Source organism: Leopardus geoffroyi, chromosome C1 (assembly GCF_018350155.1).
Source record: "Leopardus geoffroyi isolate Oge1 chromosome C1, O.geoffroyi_Oge1_pat1.0, whole genome shotgun sequence".
Lineage (NCBI taxonomy): Eukaryota > Metazoa > Chordata > Mammalia > Carnivora > Felidae > Leopardus > Leopardus geoffroyi.
Genome location: NC_059328.1, coordinates 17,972,600 through 17,992,939, shown reverse-complemented (window position 1 = coordinate 17,992,939; position 20,340 = coordinate 17,972,600). Strand labels below are relative to the sequence as shown.

At 51.8% G+C, this 20,340-nt stretch overlaps 1 protein-coding gene across 1 annotated transcript; it reads left to right on the top strand.

The window, feature by feature from the left end:
• The first annotated feature begins 87 nt into the window (after positions 1-87).
• On the top strand, positions 88-19,737 carry IFNLR1 (interferon lambda receptor 1). Its single transcript, XM_045482333.1, has 9 exons — positions 88-105; positions 205-289; positions 563-841; positions 4,265-4,388; positions 11,806-11,990; positions 14,155-14,297; positions 16,808-16,967; positions 17,295-17,428; positions 18,420-19,737. The coding sequence occupies exons 1-9, from the start codon at positions 88-90 to the stop codon at positions 19,188-19,190; spliced, it is 1,899 nt and encodes a 632-aa protein (XP_045338289.1). The 3' UTR covers positions 19,191-19,737.
• The last annotated feature ends 603 nt before the right edge of the window (positions 19,738-20,340 follow it).

The following is a 20,340-nucleotide window of genomic DNA, read 5'->3' as shown; positions in this document are numbered from 1 at the left end:
TATTTTGCTCCTTGCTTTTCTGCCTCTCCAGTACGTTGCCAACTTCGCCGAGCCGTGACATATCCCTCGGCAGCCTCCTTTTTAATGATGGTAGACAATTCTGCGGTGAGGCTGTTTCCATCACTCGGAAGCTATTACTGTCGGGGTGACTGGTAACACACCATAGGCTTTGGTGTCGGAGGCCCCAGCTTTCTCCGGAAGTAGGCCCTCGGCTCTCGAGGCTGCCACCCCTTTGTGAAGAAGGCAGAGAGTCACAGGACTGACCCACCAGATTCTCGGGGGGATGAAAGTAGCTAACGTGCGGCAAGTGCTTGGCTTAGTACCCGGCACATAAAACACGCTCGGACACCGCCAATGGTGTCTGAGGCTGTGCTGTTGAACTGGCCCTGAACTCTTCGTGCTGTTTGACTCAGCTCCCGTACTGGAACCCCTAACTGTGGCCGTCGGTCATCAACCCTTCTCCTCCCCTCCCCCCAGGCATGGCTTTACTGATCCGCCACCCCCAGGATGCGGCGGAGCAAACCGTCACGCAGACGCGGAGGAGGTTCCAGCCGTCTTTGAGCCGCGGTGGCGCGGGGAGCCGGCCGGCCGCCTAGCTCGCCGCGGCGGGGCTGCCCCCGGGGAAGCCCCCGCCGAGTCCCGGCCCGCGGGGGCGGGGCCCGCGGGGGCGGGGCCCGCGGCTCGGCCTCCCATTGGCTGCCGTCCGCAACCACCTGCCGGCCGGCGGGCGGCTGGGCCGGAGCGGGGACCTGGCGGCGCCCGGCGGGCAGCGCAGGAGCCGGCCTGGCGGGGCTCGGCCGGTGGGTCCCCCTGCTCCTGTGCCTGCTGCAGTCCACTCAAGGTAAGGGCGGGGGGCCGCGGGGCGGGCGGGGGGCCGCGGGGCGCCTGCCCTGGGCGGCGGAACTCCCGGAAGGAGGGAAGTGGCCTCAGCCCGGCCGCCGCCAGAGGAGGGGATGCGAATCCGCCCTGCCCACCCACCGCCCGTTTTCTTCTACACTGGGGCTTGGAACTCGACACACCCGAGTCTTTGCAATTGCTTTCCGGGAGGAAAGAGACCCAGATTCCTACTGCCAATCCAGCTCCAGGTGAGCAGGAAAAGACGGTGGCAGTTTAAAACGCAGCTGCATTGATTTACAGAGTGCTGTTTCAGGTTTCCCCGAGAGCCCTGTCCTCTGCATTCACAGGACGCTGGATCCTCAGTACGGTACCCGGGGAAGTCAGGGGAGAGCCCTGCCCTCCTCCGGAGCCGCCATCCTTTCCCCCTGGGCGGTTTCAGAAGTTCCTCCCAGACGTGAGGAGAGGGAGCTCTGGCTTAGTCTGTGTGCTGCTGTTACTCTAACGAAAGCCACCTTTTTTTCTGAGCTCCCACTGGTAAATAAGGTGGCAGGGTACAAAACACCCCAGGATAGGACCCACCCGCCAAACCCAACCAATCAGGAGAAGGTCCCAATATTGCCCCCAGTCTTAGACTTCCTAGTCTTCCGCTAACAATTTAAGACCCAGAAGGGCCCTGGGGCACAAGCTAATACTGATAATTAATACTAAGACTTCTTTGTGCTGGGCACATTACCCTATTTAAAGCGAAACAACCCAACCCTTCTATGAGGTAGGTTCTATTTTCTCCCTTTTCAGATGGGGAAGCTGAGGCCCAGGGCACTGAGGGGAATGGCCCAGGAAGGAAAGCGCAGGTGAGACCCCTGAAGAGAAGGCTAAGGCTGAAGCAAGCTCGTCCAGCTTTGGCTGTGGGGTGGGTGGCTGGAGCAGGACCGTCCGTCCACCTGGGTCAGCTCAGGGATGCCCCAGCCCCTGGCACCTCTGCGCAGTGACTGCTGTTGCAGCTGGTAAGGGACAGTGTACCTGTGTGTGAGGGGTGGGGGTCCTCTGTCCCCCTGTTTCGCTGTCCAACTCAATAGTTTTCCCATCGGGGCCTAACGCTACTTTTACCGGAGGAACACTTAATGTACCCAACACAAACTGTGTGATAGTTTAGGGTGAAGGTCAGCCAGATCCAGGTTCAGATCCTGGCCCCCACGCAAACTGGCTGTGTAGCCTCAGGCCTATTGCCTACTGTCTGTCTGTGAATCTAGTGCCCCTGCACGGAAGGAGAATGGCACCTACCCTATAGGCTGGTTCGTCCTGAGGGTTGAATGAGGCTTTGTGGATAAAGTGCCAGACCAGGGCCTCCCACCCCTTGAAGGCTCAGTAAATAAGGTAACTACTGTCGTTGCTATTTCTCCACGGTGGCCAAGTTCAGACTTTGGGCCTGCCCTGCCCACAAGATACCTTATAAGCTGAAGAAAAAAAAAAAAAAAAAAAAGGATACCTTATAAGCTGATTGCAGATAGACTTTGGCCTCTGCTGGTCACCAGCTGGAAAGCTGGGAGCAATGATAGCGCCTGTACCCCAGTGACCCAGTTCCTGCCAAAGGTCACAGGATGGGGTGAAAGCAGGTACCCACTTCTGGGTTAAAAGACCAGAAGTGGGGAGCCATGCGGAGAGCCCTCGGTACAACCACCCTCCACCCTGATGCCATTCTGTAACCTGTATGGATTTCCACCATGGCCCGTGTGACACTTCAGGGCGCTGAATTCTCCCTTGGGTCCACGAGCTTCTAAAGGGCAGGAATGGAACTGTGTTCCCCTGTGAAACTCGTGGCACAGATGTCATCGGCCAATAGCGGTTCACAGATGTTGGAAGAATAAAGCTGAACAGGCCCCACGAGAACGTAGAGGAGGAAGTATGATCAGGAGCTCAGAATTTGGGGTTGGCTAGGGCTGGATGTGAATTCTGATTCTACAGCTTATTACCTGAGGAGGCCTGTTTCGTCATGTGTAATGTGATGGTCACAGTTAGTACCTACATCCTAGGGATGTGGGGAGGATTCAAAGAAATGCAACCAATGTACTTAGCGTAGTTCCTGGCACATAGTTAGGATGCAAAGCACATTAGCTGCTGTCATCATCATCAGTCAGATGGGTCCCACCATCAGTCACCACTACCATTTCTTAGAGATATCAGGAAAGACTCCCCGAGGGAAGTGGCTTTGGAATCAAGTCTTTAAAGGATTAGATGGTGAAAAAAAATTAGAAGGTGAACAAACACCAGGCAGTCGAAGACCCCTGGGTTCAGAGGTACCCAAGAGAACGCAGTAGTTTGAGAAGGACAAGAAACAGGGTTGGCTGGAGCCTAGTGAGCCGACTGGGGAGAGGTTGACAAGATGGCCGGTCATGTACCTCACTAAGGAGCGTGGACATTTTTCTAAGGGTGAGGGAAGGGCATAGAACTGGGAAGAGGTGTCCTCCGGTGTATATTTCAGAAGATGAGGGTTAGCAGTGAAGAAGAGGAGCCGAAGAGGGGAAGCAGAAGCCAGTTAAGGGTGGTCGGGGAAAGTGTCGCTGGGACAGTGACATCTGGGCAGAGATGTGAAGGAAGCAAAGGAGCGAGCCTGCTAGAGATCCAGGGGGAGAACAGTCTAGGCGGAGGGAACAGCTTGTGGAAAGGCCTGGCGGAAGAGGGTGCCTGGCAGGCTCTAGAAACAGCAGAGAGGCCAGTGTGGCTGGAGAGCAGTGAGCACCGGGAGAGCGGTGGCTGGGATTAGGTAAATCTTGTGGAGGATTATAAAGACTTTGGGTTTAACCTTGAATGAAGTGAAAGCCAGTTGAGGGTTTAAAGCAGAAACGCCACATGATCTGACTTTCATCTTAACCCTTGCTGCTTGCTCTGTGGAGAATGGGCAAGATTGGAAGCAGGGAGACCAGTTGGGCGGCCTTTGGACTAATCCAAATTATCACAATAGTCCTTCAGTCAACAAATATTTATTGTGCACCTACTCTGAGCCCAGGACCGTTGCAGACAGGCTCGGGGGACATGGCTCCGAACAGAGCTGAGCCCCTGCTCCTGAGACCCTCTTCCCTCCTGGAGTCCAGGAAATACAGTAGGTGGTTCCTGTCCTGCGGTGTGCTTCTGAAACCCTCATGTGCCAGAATGGGCAGGAGCTTCCTGTCCATAGGACAGAGCAGCCACTGAGGCCTACGGAGGGGAAGGGGCTGCGATACAGCCGGTCCGTGGCAAGGCCGCGATTGGAATCCTGACCCTGGGCTCCCAGCCGACACCATGTCCCCTGTGCTCTAGCCACCCCAGATGACTCCTGGTTCTCAAACTCAGTGAGCGCCCGACTGCCCAGCCCGCCGCTGGTCAGCTCCAAATGGGCCACGTCAGGAGCAGCCAGGAGCTCCAGGCGTCAGGACCTCTTTCTCTCCCACAGGGAGGCCCCATCTGGCTCCTCCTCAGAACGTGACGCTGCTCTCCCGGAACTTCAGTGTGTACCTGACATGGCTCCCAGGGCCTGGCTACTCCCAGAATGTGACCTATTTTGTGGCCTACCAAAGGTAGAGGGGAGCCTCCAGTCTGGCGTTCGGGGAGACAGAGGAGGTGCGCCGAGGCTGGAGGGGCTTGTGTGGGCCCGCTGCGGGGTGTGGCCGTCTTCCCGGTTCCCTGTGTCCCGGGGGAGATAGCATGGGCAGCTACCTGGAGAGAATGAGATAAAGGTCTGGTGGCGAGAATGATGTCGACTAGGGCACAGGGCACAGGTGATGGGCCCACAGGGGGTGGGGACGATCTCTGAGAAGAGTCAGAACACGGCTTGAGGAGAGCTACGAGGGCCCAGTGGTAGAATTCTCCAGGGCCTGGGGGAGGTGCTTGGAGTTGTGCCAGCTGACAAGGGAGGGCACACGTATCTCCTGCAGAGCCTGTGTTAGGCGTCGCTCCACACCTTCCCCCTACGGCGACTTGAGGTCCTGCCCAACGGGCAGTCCAGGCAGCCACTGCCAACCCAGAGGAATCTGAAAGTGGAAGCAAATTTGCCATCTTTGCACCCAGATGGGAGTCACTTGAGGTTCTTTCCTCAAGAACCTTGAGGTCACTGGAGGAGGGTAAGGTGATAAAAGCAGAGAGGCAGGAGGACTCCTCTAGGATTGGCGAGGAGGAGGAAGCAGGAAGGGGGCGGTGAGCGCTGTGGACGCGGGACCCGCCTGTGCCAGGCTGAGCGCTAAGGTCTCGCGTGAGGAGTTCACTTTTTGCTCCCTGGATCCCCAGGCATGCCTGCATTTCCCCCATTTTAGAGGCGAGGAGCCTGAGCTCAGAGAGGTGCTGTGACTTACCCCAGGAAACCAAGGGTGGAGCCAGAAGGAACAGCCAAGTCCGTCCAACCCCAAAGCTCGTGCGCTTCCTGTTCTGTCATGGTCCCTCCTTCTGTAACGTCCAGACATGAGCGATGGGGGCCTGCCTTGCAAAAGGGCACACGGGCCAGCAAGCTTTCAAAAAAAAAAGAACTGTAGGGGGGGCGCGTGGGGGGCTCAGTCAGTTAAGCATTCGACTCTTGGTTTCGGCTCAGGTCATGAGTTCGGCTCAGGTTTGTGAGTTCGAGCCCTGCGCTGGGCCCTGAGCTGGCAGTGCAGAGCCTGCTTGGGATCCTCTCTCCCTCTGTCTCTGCCTCTCCCCTGCTCGTGTGCGCTCTCTCCCTAAATAAGTAAGTAAACTTAAAAAAAACAACAAAAAAAAGAACTGTACAGAAATATATCAGGAGGCCGAAAACACCTAACATGTACCGTGTCGGCACATTAGGTGTCTTTATTGACACACAGCCCTGTGAGGAGGGAGCAGCCGAGGTCTTCTGCAAGAGGATATTTTGCTCAAAGCCCCATAGCTGGGAATAGTGGAGCCAGAATAAACTGATTAGGGTTGAAAGTCCATCCTCTGGACTTTAGGATGTTTTCCTTCCCCTTGACGCTTTTAAACACCTATGAGGATTCTAAAATGATGATATTCTAATTGTATCATTTTTTTTCTCATGGATTAGTTGGAATTGTTTTACAAAGACATGCTTCCTCTCCTGTAGTATGTGATATTCAGTGGTACTCTTCAGATGGCCGAGATGGGACATAGCCTTCATTTTTTTTTTTTTTCTCAAGTTTTCAAGATCACGAATTGAATTCCTTCTCATCTCCCAAAGGTGATCAATTTTTTTTTTAATCGTTATGAACTCGAGTGCTTAAACATATCTGATGGTTTCAATCCATTGCAACCTGTCTACTCATTAAAACTTGAATTGTCCCATCTCTGGCCAGCAAAACATCTTTTCAGGTTGGCTCCAGAGTCCTTTTAATTTGACTCTGGTAGTTTTGATTATTGCTGTTATAACAAGATGTTCCAGGATCATTTGCACAATTCCTGACCTAAAACCAGAATCAGCCATTTGTCCACTTAGTAGAAAATGGTTTTGTTTTTTTTTTTTTAACGTTTTATTTATTTTTGAGACAGAGAGAGACAGAACATGAACAGGGGAGGGTGAGAGAGAGAGGGAGACACAGAATCCGAAACAGGCTCCAGGCTGTGAGCTGTCAGCACAGAGCCCGATGTGGGGCTTGAACTCACGGAGTGCGAGATCATGACCTGAGCCGAAGTCGGATGCTTAACCGACTGAGCCACCCAGGCGCCCCTAGAAAATGGTTTTATAGGACACAATGTGTATGTTAGCCGTGCTGATCACTACTTAGCTATTGCTTTAGATTTTTTCAGTGAGTGCGAAATGGGTAGATAGGTAACTATAATTCCACCTCTGTTCCTGGCTTCTGCTGAGATGGGTGATTAAATCAGCAAGCCCCATCCATGATCTCCTTATAAAATAAGTTTTCAACCACACCCATGGTGTTCCTTCTAGAACATGCTTTCTAATTTTTTGCCATATGCATAGGCTGAGACTTTTCTACTTCTGGTTTCTTTTTGCTTAACAGTCCCTTCTATGTGCCTGTCTTCCTCTCTCCGTTTACCATAAGCAGTAAGGAGAAATCCGGTCACATCTTCAACACTTTGCTTAGGAATCTCCTCAGCTGAGGCGCCTGGATGTCTTAGTCAGTTGAGCATCTGTCTCTTGATTTCTGCTCAGGTCATGATCCCAGGGTTGTGAGATCGAATCTGCATTGGGCTCTGCACTGAGTGTGGATCCTACTTAAGATTCTCTCTCTCTTTCTCTTTCTCTCTCTCTCTCTCTCCCCCCCCCTCTCTCCCTCTTTCTCTTTCCCTCCCTCTGCCCCTTCCCCACTCACATTCTCTCTCTAAAAAAAAAAAAAAGAAAGAAAGAAATCTCCTCAGCTAAATATCTAAGTTCATCACTTTCAACTTCTATTTCCCACAAAACACCAAAACACAATTCAGCCAAGTCTCTGCCACTTTGTAACAACGATCGCCTTTCCCCCAGTTTCCAGTAAGACGTTCCTCCTTTGCATCTGAGCTCTCCCCAGAACCACCTTTGGCTCCATAGTCCTACCGATGGTCTCTTCAAGGCACTCTAGGCATTTTCTTTTTTTTTTTTTTTAATTTTTTTTTTTAATGTTTATTTATTTTTGAGACAGAGAGAGAGAGGGAGACACAGAATCCGAAACAGGCTCCAGGCTCCGAGCTGTCAGCACAGAGCCCGACGCGGGGCTCGAACTCACGGACTGCGAGATCGTGACCTGAGCCGAAGTCGGCCGCTCAACCGACTGAGCCACCCAGGCGCCCCTCTAGGCATTTTCTAGCACGCACCTGAAAATCTTTCCCACCTCTACCCTTCGTACATTAGCACCTGATTTCTGGTACCAAAATCTGTATTAGTCTGCTAGGACTACCATGACAAAATACTATAGCCTGAGTGGTTTAAACAACAGAAATTATTTTCTCTCAGTTTTGGAGGCTGGAAGTCCAAGATCGAGGTATCAGCAGGTTTGCTTTCTCCTGAAGCGTCTCTCCTTGGCCGTGGAAAACGGTCACCTTCTCTCTGTTCTCGCATGACCTTCTCTCTGTGTGAGAGTGTGCCTGGTAGCCTTTTCTCTTCTTTAAAGACCGTAAGTCCAGGGTGCCTGAGTGGCTCAGTCGGTTAAACGTCTGACTTCCGCTCAGGTCATGATCTCACGGTTCGTGAGTTCGAGCCCCGCGTCGGGCTGTGTGCTGACAGCTCAGAGCCTGGAGCCTGTTTCGGATTCTGTGTCTCCCTCTCTCTCTGCTCCTCCCCACTCATGCTCTGTCTTTCTCTCAAAAATAAATAAACATTAAAAAAAAATTTTTTTTAACCATTAAGTCCGGTTGGTTTAGGGTCCCACCCTTATGACCACATTCAATCTTAATTATCTTTTTATTTAAAAATTTTTAATGTATCTTTTTATTTTTGAGAGAGAGTGAGTGAGTGGAAGAGGGGTAGAGACAGAGGGAGACACAGAATCTGAAGCAGGATCCAGGCTCTGAGCTGTCAGCACAGAGCCCGATGCAAGGCTTGAACTCACAAACTGCAAGATCATGACCTGAGCCGAAGTCAGACGCTCAACTGACTGAGCCACCCAGGCGCCCCTTAATCACCTTTTTAAAGGCCCCATCTCCAAAAGCCTATACAGTCATCGGGGGTTAGGGCTTTGGCATTTGAATTTGGGGGGAATGCAATTTAGTCCATAATATCTAATAAACTGGATTTCATCAAATTTAAAACTTTTAGTCTTTAAAAAAAAAAGGCTTAAAGAAAATGAAAAAAATCCAGCCACTGAGAAAAAGATGTTTACAATATATACACTGGAAAAAGACTAGTATCCAAAATAGGTAAAGAACTCCTGCATCTCAATAAGAAGACAAATCACCTGAAAAAAACTGGAATAATCACTTCACAAAAAAGTGCATGAGTGGCCAATAAGCACATGAAAAGATGTTCGACAACCTTAGTCATTAGGGAAAGGCAAATTAAAGCTACAATGAAACGCAACCACACACCAACTAGAATGGCTAAAATTAAAAGGACTGACAATACTAAGTGTTGACAAGCTTGTGGAGGAACTAGAACTCTCCTGCATTGTTGGTGGGAATGTACAGTCACTTTGGAGATCAGCTTGACAGTTTCTTGTCAAGTTTCCCCGTCAGTTACCAAATCTCCCAGATTCTACTCCTAAAGCTTTATTTAAGAGAAATGAAAACATGTCCATACAAAGACTTGTACATGAACATTCATAGCACTGTAATTCATAATAGCTCTGCTACGGACTGAATTGTATACCCTCATATTCATAGCCTGAAGCTCTAACCCCCCACGTGATTGTATGTGGAGATAGGGCCTCTCAAGAAGAAATTAAGATCAAATGCGGTCATAAGGGTGGGGCCCTAAGCCAATAGGACTATGTATTAATATTTCGGTTAATAATTTGCTGATGGTTTGGGACACCTGGGTGGCTCAGTCGGCTGAGCGTCTGACTTCAGCTCAGGTCATGATCTCATGGTTCGTGAGTTCGAGCCCCGCATCAGGCTCTCTGCTGACAGCTGGGAGCCTGGAGCCTGCTTCAGATTCTGTGTTCCCCCCCCCCACCCCCGCCCCTTTCTTGCTTATGTTCTGTCTCTCTCTGTCTCAAAAATAAATAAAAATTTTTAAAAAATAATAATTTGCTGATGGTTCACGTGTGGCTCAACCAATTTTTTCAGTCCTATTTATGTTCATTAAGCCAACTTTGATAATTACGTTGTTCTTTTTTTTGTGCTTTACGTATTTAATAATTATTTTTACTTGTTCAATCTTCAATTACTGAGTGGGGCATATTAAACATTTCTTATTATAATTGTGGTTTTTCTGTTTCTTCCTATAGTTTTGTCTGGTTTTGCTGTCTAGAGTGTGTATCTATTTAGCAGACACATATAAGGGAGAATTTTTTTTTAATATATAATTTATTGTTAAATTGGTTTCCATCCAACACCCAGTGCCCATCCCCACAGGTGCCCTCCTCAATGCCCATCCCCCACTTCCTCGCCCCCCATCAACCCTCAGTTTGTTCTCCATATTTAAGAGTCTCTTATGGTTTGCCTCCTTCCTTCTCTGTTTGTAACTTTTTTCTCCCCTTCCCCTCCCCCCTGGCCTTCTGTTAAGTTTCTCAGGATCCACATGTGAGTGAAAACATATGGTATCGATCTTTCTCGGACTGACTTATTTCACTTAGCATAATACTCAGGGAGAATTTTTTTTAATGTTTATTTATTTAGTTTGAGAGAGACAAAGTGTGAGTGGGAGAGGAGCAGGGAGAGAACCTTAAGCAGCCTCCATGCTCAGCGTGGAGCCAGACGCGGGGCTCAGTCCCACGACCCACGAGATCATGACCTGAGCCAAGATCAAGAGTCAGACGTTCAACCGACTGAGCCACCCAGGAGCCCCAGGGAGAGTTTTTTTTATATCATCCCGGTAAACGGAATAATTTTTCATTATGTGGTGATTCTTTTCCCCTTTAGTATTTCTTTGGACTTTGAAGTTTATATTTTGTCTCATGTTAATATAGGGGCGCCTGAGTGATTCAGTTGGTGGAGTGTCTGACTCTTGATTTCGGCTCAGGTCATGATCTCACGGTTCGTGGGTTCGAGCCCCACGTCGGGCTCTGTGCTGACAGCTCAGAGCCTGGGGCCTGTTTTGGGTTCTGTGTCTCCCTCTCTCTCTCTCTGCCCCTCCCCCACTCGTGCTCTGTCTGTCTCTCTCTCTCTCTCAAAAATAAATACACATAAAAAAAAATTGAATATAACTAGACCAGATTTCATTTTATTGTTAACATTTATATACTGTAGCTCCACCAAGAAACAAAACAGGAGTTCTTTCCAAAAATCCGTCCTCTTTGCTGCCCCCATCTAGCCTCCTCCACTCACGGGTCGTTCAGTTCCCAAACCCAGGAGTCGCTCTGGTTTCTCCCTGCCTCATGTTCCACATCCAGTCCACGAGCAAGTCCTGTTGGCCTTACCTCCAAAATATAACCCCAGCCCAGCCCATTCCTGCCATCCTTACCTCTGTTTTCTCTTAGACCGCTGCTGCGGCCTCCCAGCTGGTTTATCAGAGGTTGATCTCTCAAAAACAGAAATTAGGTCACCTCAGCCCCCCCTGTTCAGAACTTTCCAGTGGCTTCCTAGCACACTTGAAATAAAATCCAAGCTCCTTGGCAAGACGAAAAGGCCCTGCCTGCTCTTCCCACCCACCCCTGTGCCCACACCTCTCCCCGCCTCCCCCACTGGCCTTGAGCCCCGCTGGCCTCCTTGCTTTTTTCTGGACACTTCCTTCCCCCAGGCCTTCACCCGGCTGCTTTGCCATTGCGGCCTCAACATTACCTTCCTGGCCTTTCCTGAGCCACCTGTGGAAAGGAGGTCCCCCCGACACCTCCCCCCCACCACCTGCCATGCCATTCCCCCTTGTCACTGCACCTACCTGCTCCCGGATTTACCTCAGTGATGTGACGATTGTCTCTCACCCCTTCCCCGTCACGTTCCCGAGGGCAGGACCTGCCCGGCATTGCCAGTTCCCCAGAATAATGCCTGGGGTGCTGGTCCATTCTTTGGACCCCGGTGTTCTCAGAACATGCGCATCACAGGCCTGCGGATCCCCGCTGACAGCTACGCAGCATCCAGCACGATGCCTGGCACACAGCAGGTGGCCCGCAAGGCCTGAGCGGAGAAGAACGTGGGCAGTGGATGCCGGTACCAGTGATGGCAGGCACCATGCAGCCCTGGGGAGGCAGGAGGAGGAGGAGGGAGGCTGGCCTGCCGGGGGCCCCGGAGCTAGTGAGGGACGCAGCCGGGATCCCACCGCGTGCTTCTCTCCAGAGCCTGAGCTCCTAACCGGACTGTTCTCATTCTGTCCCAGCCCGTGGCTGGCTGATAGGGCAGACGGGTGGACGATCAGGCGGATGAAGAGACAAGGGAGCCGGTGTTCTCCAAGCTCCCTGGCCCCAGAGGCTGAGTCTGCAGCCCACGCTCTCCTGTCTCCTCCCTCAGCGCTCCGACCCCCAGACGGTGGCGAAAAGTGACACAGTGTGCGGGAACCAAAGAGCTGACCTGTTCTCTGATGTGCCTGGAGAAACAAGACCTCTACAACAAGTTCAAGGGGCGAGTGTGGGCAGTTTCTAGCGGCTCCAGGTCCCCCCCGGTGGAGTCCAAGTACCTGGATTACCTTTTTGACGGTAGGTCTGTGGCTAAGGGACCAGGTGGGAGGCTCCCTGTCCAGGCCCTGCTGTCCCGGCCACTGTCTCCACTTCTCCAAAGCAGAGGCAGCCCCACGTAGCCTGGCATCGTGGCAGGGTGTCAGGGGAGTTCTGCCGGCATATGCTTGGTGCTATTTTTTATGTTCAAGTTCTCTTTAAGAAACAATTTTTTTTTAATGCCAGTTGCAAAAGTAACTCCTGTACAGTGTAGAAATTGGGGGTGGGGGGGGGCAAAGAAAATAGATATAGAGAGGAAATCATCCCCCATGCGTACCACATTCAGAAATCACCAGTGTTGGGGTGCCTGGGTGGCTCAATCAGTAAAGTGTCCGACCTCTGCTCAGGCCATGATCTCGCAGTTCATGGGTTCGAGCCCCGCAGTGGGCTCTGTGCTGACAGCTCAGAGCCTGGAGCCTGTTTCGGATCCTGTGTCTCCCTGTCTCTCTGCCCCTCCCCCGTTCGTGCTCTGTCTCTCAAAAATAAATAAATAAATGTCATAAAAACAAACAAACAAACAAACAAACACTGAGTGAGGAGAGGACTTTTCTCTTCCCAGTATATTTTCTTTCTAATCCTAATGACAGACCTGTGGGGTTCATTTTCATTGCCCCATTTAAAAAAAAATAATAAGTAAGATTCACAAAAGTTAAGGAAATTGCCAGGACACACAGTTAATAAGGGATGGAGATGGAATGTGAATCTGGGTCTTTCTAATCTTGAACACGGTATTTGAACCAGACCAAGAGTGAGGCGGGGTGGTAAGAAGGAGAAGATAAATACTCAGACAATATCCTCACGGAGCTGAGATCTGTAACTTGCTGCCCAGCCTTCTCAAAATACTTGCGAGCAAATTAAGGCTCCGATGGAGAGGAGGAAGGGCTTGAATGAAGGGTGGCAGGGAGGGAGAGTAGGAAGGAAGAAGAACTGCCTTGGGTACAAGCTGGCTGGGTGGATGGATGAAAAGGGTAGAAGGACGGATGGGTAAGAAGAAAGGACGCATGGAGGGGGTGCAGAGGACACGGTGGAGGAGGGGAAGGAAGAAGGCTACGTGGAAAGACATGCTCACCAGGAAGGAAGTATGTGTGGTTGGGAGAGATGGAGAACAGGAAGGAAAGGCAGATGGACGGGTCACGGGCTAGATGGAAGCAAATAGAAGGTTGACTGGCTGCCTGGGAAGGGACGGGAGGACAGGAGGAAAGGAGAACAAGGGAGGGGGGACAGACGAGAAGGAAAGATGTATGGAAAGTGAAGACGAATGGATGGATGGGGAGGGTGGATGGTAGGAGAGCAGGTGGTTGGCTAGACTAAAGGCAGGAAGACAGTATAAAGGAAGCGGAAGGAAGGAAGGGTGGGAAGGCGAGCGGGCAGACGGGCTAGAAGAGCGAAGGATGAACAGGTGGATGGACGGACGGACAGGATGGACAGGAATAAGAGATTAGAAGGAAAGAGGCGGCGAGGAGGTTACTTTTGTAAGTAGTATTAATGTTGGCTTTGCCTCCGCCTCCCTAAAGCTCTCCTGATTCTCCCATAGCACACTCCATGCCGGAATGACCTTTCCTGCCTTTTCCTGCCCTCGGCTGTGGCCCTGGTCATTTTCTCGCTTGAGTTTTGGTAGTTTGCATACTTCATTTCCCCCGAATTTCCTCCAGCTCCTGGAGGTCAAGATCCCCATTCCCTCCAGCTCCCTGCCCAGGGCTTAATATGTAATCGGAGTCCACTGGACTCTGACCCACAGAACCGAGATAACGCGTGTGTGTTGCTTGCAGCTGCTCTGTAGTGATGTGGCACCAAGTGGGCAAGATTCTGACAGCCCAGCGATACGGGAAGGGCGCCCAGGTGCAAGGGACAGCATGAGGAAAGGCAGGTTAGCTGTGAGCTTGGCCTGTTCATTTGACCTCTCCGAGCCTCAGTTTGCCTCTTCTGTGAGATGGGAATAGTGGTAGCTCCCTTCCAAGGTCACTGCAAGACTTCAACCAAATGGCTTGAAGGCTCTTGATGCAAACACTAGAGCCATTTTTCCCTTTCTAGGAGCGGTCTCTGGGCTGGGGGCGGGGCTTGGGGGGAGCGGGGGGGGGGGGGGGAGCGCAGACCTGCCTGGGGGCAGGGGGATAGATGCTGACAGGTCCGGTTCTATTTCTGCCAGTGGAGCCAGCCCCACCCGTCCTGGTAGTCACCCGGAGGGAGGAGATCCTGAGCATCAATGCCACATATCAGCTGCCACACTGCATGCCCCCACCAGATCTGAAGTACGAGGTGGATTTCTGGAAGGAGGGAACAAAGAATAAGGTAGGAAGCCTCTTTCCTGCCCCCTGGCTGGACCCGCCCCCCCCCCCCCCCCGTCCCTACCGCCCCACCAAAACCCAGTGCCTCCCACCCTCCCTGCCTGCTTTCTGCACACCAACTCCAGGAAGCCTTCCCCGCCTACCCCCACCCCTGGCAGTCACTCCCTGACTCTGAGCAGCACGATTGGCCTGCGGCCCACCCCTGCCCTTTTCCCCCTAAGAGGCCCAGTACAGGGTGTCCTGCCCCTTCGCATTATAGGTGGTAACAGCACAGTTTTTCTACCCAATATACATATATATATTTCATTTTTAATTATGAAACCCTTTTTTCCCAGTGATATCTGTTGAAGCATGAGAGGCGCTAGGAAGCCTGCTTGCCAAGCCCCTGGATTCATTACCAAAAAATCAGAAAGTACAGATACACTCTAGGAAGAAAACTAAAAGTACCCAGAGACTACCACAAATACCCAGCTCCAGACTCGTTTCTCACATAGGAACATGTGCCTGTCTGCACATGTTTATTGATGGCAGAGGTCGGCCAACTTTTCCCGTAAAGAACCAGATAGCAAATGTTCTTTGAATTTGAGAGTCATGTGGGCATTCACAGCTAGTCAACTCTACGTCTACTGCACAGAAGGAGCCATAGACACTAGGTCTATAAATGGGCATAGCTGTGTTCTAGGAAAACGCTGTGTACAAAAATGGTGGCAAGCCACATTTGACCCGTGTAGTTTACTATCCCCTGTTTTTGTTCTTTCTGTCTTGCTGAACCAGCATTCACACTCCTGACACTCTGCATATGTACTCTGGATCCCAGGGACATAGATCGTCTTCAGATGGTCCCTGCCTTTAAGGATATCTCAAATATTCTAGGGGCAGCTGGGTGGCTCAGTCAGTTAAGCATCTGACTTTGGCTCAGGTCGTGATCTCATGGTTCGTGGGTTCGAGCCCCACGTCGGGCTCTGTGCTGACAGCTCAGAGCCCGGAGCCTGCTTCGGATTCTGTGTTTCCCTCTCTCTCTGCCCCTCCCCCGCTTGCGCGCGCGCGCGTGCTCTCTCTCTCTCTCTCTCAAAAATAAACAAAGATTGGGGCGCCTGGGTGGCGCAGTCGGTTAAGCGTCCGACTTCAGCCAGGTCACGATCTCGCGGTCCGTGAGTTCGAGCCCCGTGTCAGGCTCTGGGCTGATGGCTCGGAGCCTGGAGCCTGTTTCCGATTCTGTGTCTCCCTCTCTCTCTGCCCCTCCCCCATTCATGCTCTGTCTCTCTCTGTCCCAAAAATAAATAAACGTTGAAAAAAAAAATGTTTAAAAAAAAATAAAATAAAAATAAAAAAAAAAATAAACAAAGATTAAAAATTTTTTTTTTCTTCAAGAACAACTCAAACATTCTAGACCACCCCCGTCCAATAGAGGTAGAATGTGAGTGGGTGCCCGGGTGACTCAGTTGTTAAGTGTCTGACTTTCGCTCAGGTCATGATCTCGCGGTTCATGAGTTCAAGTCCCACATCGGGTGAGCACAAGTCCCACTTTTCTCTCTCTCTCTCTCTCTCTCTCTCTGCCCCTTGCTCACTTCTGCCTTCTTTCTCTCTCAATAAATAAATAAATAAATAAACAAACAAACAAATAAATAAATTTTTAAACAGTTAAAAAAAGAAATATAATGTGAACCACATGTGTCATTTTAAATGTTCCTCATTAAATGAAGAAAACCAAGTTAATTTCATTTTAATAATTTATCTCATCCCATAAAATGTTATCATTTCAACATGTAAATAATATGAAAACTGTTGGCATGTTTTACATACTTTTTGCACCTAGTCTTTAAGTTTTTTTAAGGTTTATTTTTGAGAGAGAGACAGAGAGACACAGTGTGAGTAGAGGAGGGGCAGAGACAGAAGGAGACACAGCATCTGAAGCAGATTCCAGGCTCCGGGCTGTCAGCACAGAGCCCGACGTGGGGCTCGAACTCACGAGCCGCGAGATCATGACCTGAGCCGAAGTCAGACGCTCAACCGACTGAGCCACCCAGGCGCCCCGCACCCGGTCTTTGGAAGCCTGTGTGTATTTTATAGTTGGAGCGCATCTCAGTTTGGACGAGTCACACTTCAAGTGCTAGTCACCACATATGACCCACACCAGACCGGGCAGGGAAGGCCTAGCGTTTTCCGGGTCTGTGATGGCTGAAGGATGCTCCCTACCCCCAAATACACCGTGAGGCTCCGAGCGCAGGCAGCCTGCGGAATCTGCCCTTCAAAGAGGGACCCGCAGGCCCTGGGGGGCGGCACACAAGGGGCACCTTGAGTGGCAGGGCTGCTTCTGAGCTCAGACCATCTGTACCTCAGGACTCGGTGGAAAAGAAGCCAGATGATGCTGGGAGGTGCTCCCTTAATGCTTAAACTTTAACGCAGGGAAAGACGTGGGGGTCACGGCAGTATCTTGCCAGCCCCACCCTGTCCCGGTTGTGCAGAGCCCATCCCCACAGCAGGTCTGCCCACCCCTGTTCTCTCTCCGAACAGACACGATTTCCAGCCACTCCCCGTGGCCAGCCAGTCCAGATCCCCCTGCAGCCAGCCACCAGCGGACCCTACTGCCTCAGTGCCAGAACCATCTACACCTTTGGTGATCCTAAGTACAGTGGGTTCTCTAAGCCTACCTGCTTCTTCCTGGGGGCCCCAGGTGAGTGCAAAGTGGTACAGAAGTGAGGTTTCCCACCGCCCCCCCCCCCCCACCAACCCGGGACAGACTATCTTTATCATAAGGTGGTCAAGAGCATGGGTCTAGAGATAGACTCACCTCAATTAAAATCCCAGCTTCACCATACCCGCTGTGTGTCTTTGGGTAGCTTACATAACCTCTCTGAATCTTGGCTTCCATAATCTGTAGGGTCGGTATATTCTTATGAGGATCATGTGGGATAATGTATGCGAAGCCCGCTGCACAGGTGCACTTGATAGATGAGAGCCATGGTCATTGTTTCTGTGGTTCTTGTTCTTCCTTCCTTAGGAGCCAACTGGGTATTCCTGGGGTTGCTGCTGCTTCTGCTTCCACTGCTGTTGGTCATTGCCATCGGCCATGTGATCTGGAGGAGGTTCACAGACAACCCCTGGTTTCAGCAGGCAAAGATGCCATGGGCCCTGGTATGGCAAATCTGGGCATGTGCAACAGAGGGGGAGGGTTGTTTAAGAGTAAGGAAACGGGGCTGGACTTAGACCACAGGTCAGACGGACAGACCAGACTATCAAGATAGTCCACACCGCGAACATCTCCTGTCTTTGTGTTTAAATTTCCACCATTAGTAATTCATTCCTTTGGCGCCACATTCAAATGGCAAATATTCAATTTGAATTGAATTTCGCCAAAATTCAAATGGGAGGGAGCAGTGCCTTCAATCTCCAGAGTGAAATAACTTCATCGGGTTTGTCAGGTACTGAGAGCAGGGCCACCAGCCTTGGGACTCAGGAGAGATGCCCAGAAGGGGGAAGGGGAGAGGGTGGTACCAGAAGGGGAAATCTTAGAAGGGTCCCAACACTTCGTTCACGGTTTAACCAAGGGTGAGTCTTGCCTCGGCTGACCCTGGGATCCCCTCCCTTGCCTGCTGCCTCACTTCCTTAAGGCTGTGGGCCAGTTGGGGCGGGGAGGGGGGGGGGGATGCCTGGAGAGGTCAGATGGGTCCAATTTGTTCAAATGAGGGTCTGCTGAGGGTGGCTGGGCCATAGGTGAGGTGTGGTGGGCACTTGGGTCAGGATGGCTTTGAGGATGAATTCTGAGTATCTTGGCCACACAGGAGTGGTTTCAAAGTCCCTGGCTCTGGGACCCGCAGGGAAATCCCAACTGAACGACAACGTCTGTGTTAGACATTTCTGCGCTGTGCCCCGCCCCGCCCCTCACCCGATGGTGCCCTGAGCCCCCAGCTCAGTTACCCCAGGGGTAACTTGCCTGATGATACCCTCTTATGGGCCGCTCTCCCCAGCCCCACTGAAATTTCCTACTCCCTTGCTAGTGTTTCCTGGGATCACTTCCCAAAAGAACTATTTACATTTGAATCTTTGTCTCGGGGTCTGTTTCCGGGGGGACCCAGGCTTCAGGAAAGCCTAAATTTTCCCTTCTTTTCTCCCCTCCCCAAATCAGGACTTTACTGGACACAGACGCCCCGTGGCAACCTTTCAGCCCTGTGGCCCTGAGTCCCCAGATGCCTTGATCCTCTGTCCCCAAAAGGAACTGACCAGAAGGCTCAGGCCGAGCCCTGGTGTCAGGACCCCAGCCACCGTCCAGGCAGGCTCAGAGGAGGACAGTGCTGAGGAGGAGAAGGACGATGAGGAGGACACAGATGACGGTGTCAGCTTCCAGCCCTACGTTGAACCACCGCCCTTCCTGGGGCAGGACCACCGGACCCCGGGGCACTCGGAGGTGGGGGACACCCGGACTCCTCCCAGCCAGGCCGAAGGCTCCTCGGCTGCGGATGCTTCAGACAGAAGCGGGGCCAGCCCTGGGGGCTCCTCTCCCCGGGATGAGCCCGAGTCTTGTTGTTTAGCCAACAAGGGACCGGGCCAAGGGCCAGGTGGGGATGGGTGTCAGGAGCCTCTCCTCCTCCACGAATTCTCCCAGGACCTGAGTTTCCTGGAAGATCCCCTGAAAGACAACCTTGCCTCCTGGACCAGCTGCTTTTCATCACCAGGGCTCAATCTGGTCCCTGGGGAGCCCCCAGTTTCTCTTCACACACTGACCTTTTGCTGGGACAGCAGCCCTGAGGAGGAAGAGGAGGAGGAGGGGGAAGAAGAAGGAGGAGGAGGGGAGAGGGAATCAGAAATCGAGGGTGACGTTACTGGCAACCGGAGGACTGAGAGCCTCCAGAAGGCTAAAGTCGGAGGCGGGACACTAGGGCATTACATGGCCAGGTAAGCTTTCTTCAGCATCCCTCCAAGTCTAAGCTTTCCAAGGACCCAAGACGCCACCTGGACTTGAGAGCCTGGGCGCATCCTGCCTGAGTCCATAGAGGGCTCTTACGGCACTTTAGAAACCCCAGCCGCAGAAGCCACCCCATCCTTTGACTCGCCGGCTTCGGGCCGAGCTCTAAGAAGGGTGAGGACAAGAATGGGCCGAGGTCAGAGGCTGACTGGCTGTCACATCACCCCACTGCCTTTGGGGTGACGGGGCAGTTAGAGAAAACATCCCTGGACAATGTCAAAGGTCAGGTCACAGCAGACAACCAAGGGCTGACGCCACAAGGGATCATCTGGATCTGGGGGGGAGGAAGGTTTGGAGCACATCTTTATGAGTGTCATACCTTTCTCCGGCACCTGCTAAGCTCCCGCCGCCCGGGAGTCTCAGCCTCCTGGTTCATGAGTCCTCTAGCGTGGGCCTCAGTGAAGAAAAACCCAGTAAGCAGGGGATAGTCTCTGACTTACGGAATTAACACAGCTTTTTTTTTTTTTTTTTTTTTTGAGAGAGAGAGCATGAGCAGTGGAGGGGCAAAGAGAGAGGGAGAGAGAGAATCCCAAGCAGGTTCTGCACGGTCAGCACAGAGTCTGACCCGGGGCTCACACTCACGAGCTGTGAGATCATGACCTGAGCTCAAATCAAGAGTCGGACGCTTAACCAACGAAGCCAACCGGGCGCCCCTCCGCAGCTTTTATTATCAGACAGACCTGGCTTCAAATCCCAGCCGTGCCATTTACCAGTCACGTGACTTTGACTAGCAGCATTCACTTTTCTCTGGTCTCCCCTTCGTCTACCTCCTGCCCTCCACCTTCACTTCCTCTCTCCTCCTGGTCAGGAAACCTCACTCTCAGAAGTCCGAGCCCAGCCAACAAGGACCCGGATCGCTCTCCCCTTTCCCAGAAAAGAAAGAACCAAGGGATCCACCCTCCAAGGGGTCTGATTTGTTGGGGGTGGGGTAACGACCCGTCAGAGAACTGGACTCCTGGGTCTGTGATCCCTGTTTTAGACCGCACTTTAGACCTCTGGTTATAAAGAAGTCCCATTTTCCCTTCTAATTATGAGACTCGGTGTCTCCTGGAAGCAGGTATGTCAGAAGGTGGCAGAGAGATGG

What these genes read in the sequence shown, in the direction of transcription:
- IFNLR1 (XM_045482333.1), top strand. An exon ending in AGATTCTCGGGGGGATGAAA is followed by an intron (nt 290 to 562) that starts GTAGCTAACGTG and finishes GCCGTCTTTGAG; the next exon opens with CCGCGGTGGCGCGGGGAGCC. An exon ending in CCTGCTGCAGTCCACTCAAG is followed by an intron (nt 842 to 4,264) that starts GTAAGGGCGGGG and finishes TCTCTCCCACAG; the next exon opens with GGAGGCCCCATCTGGCTCCT.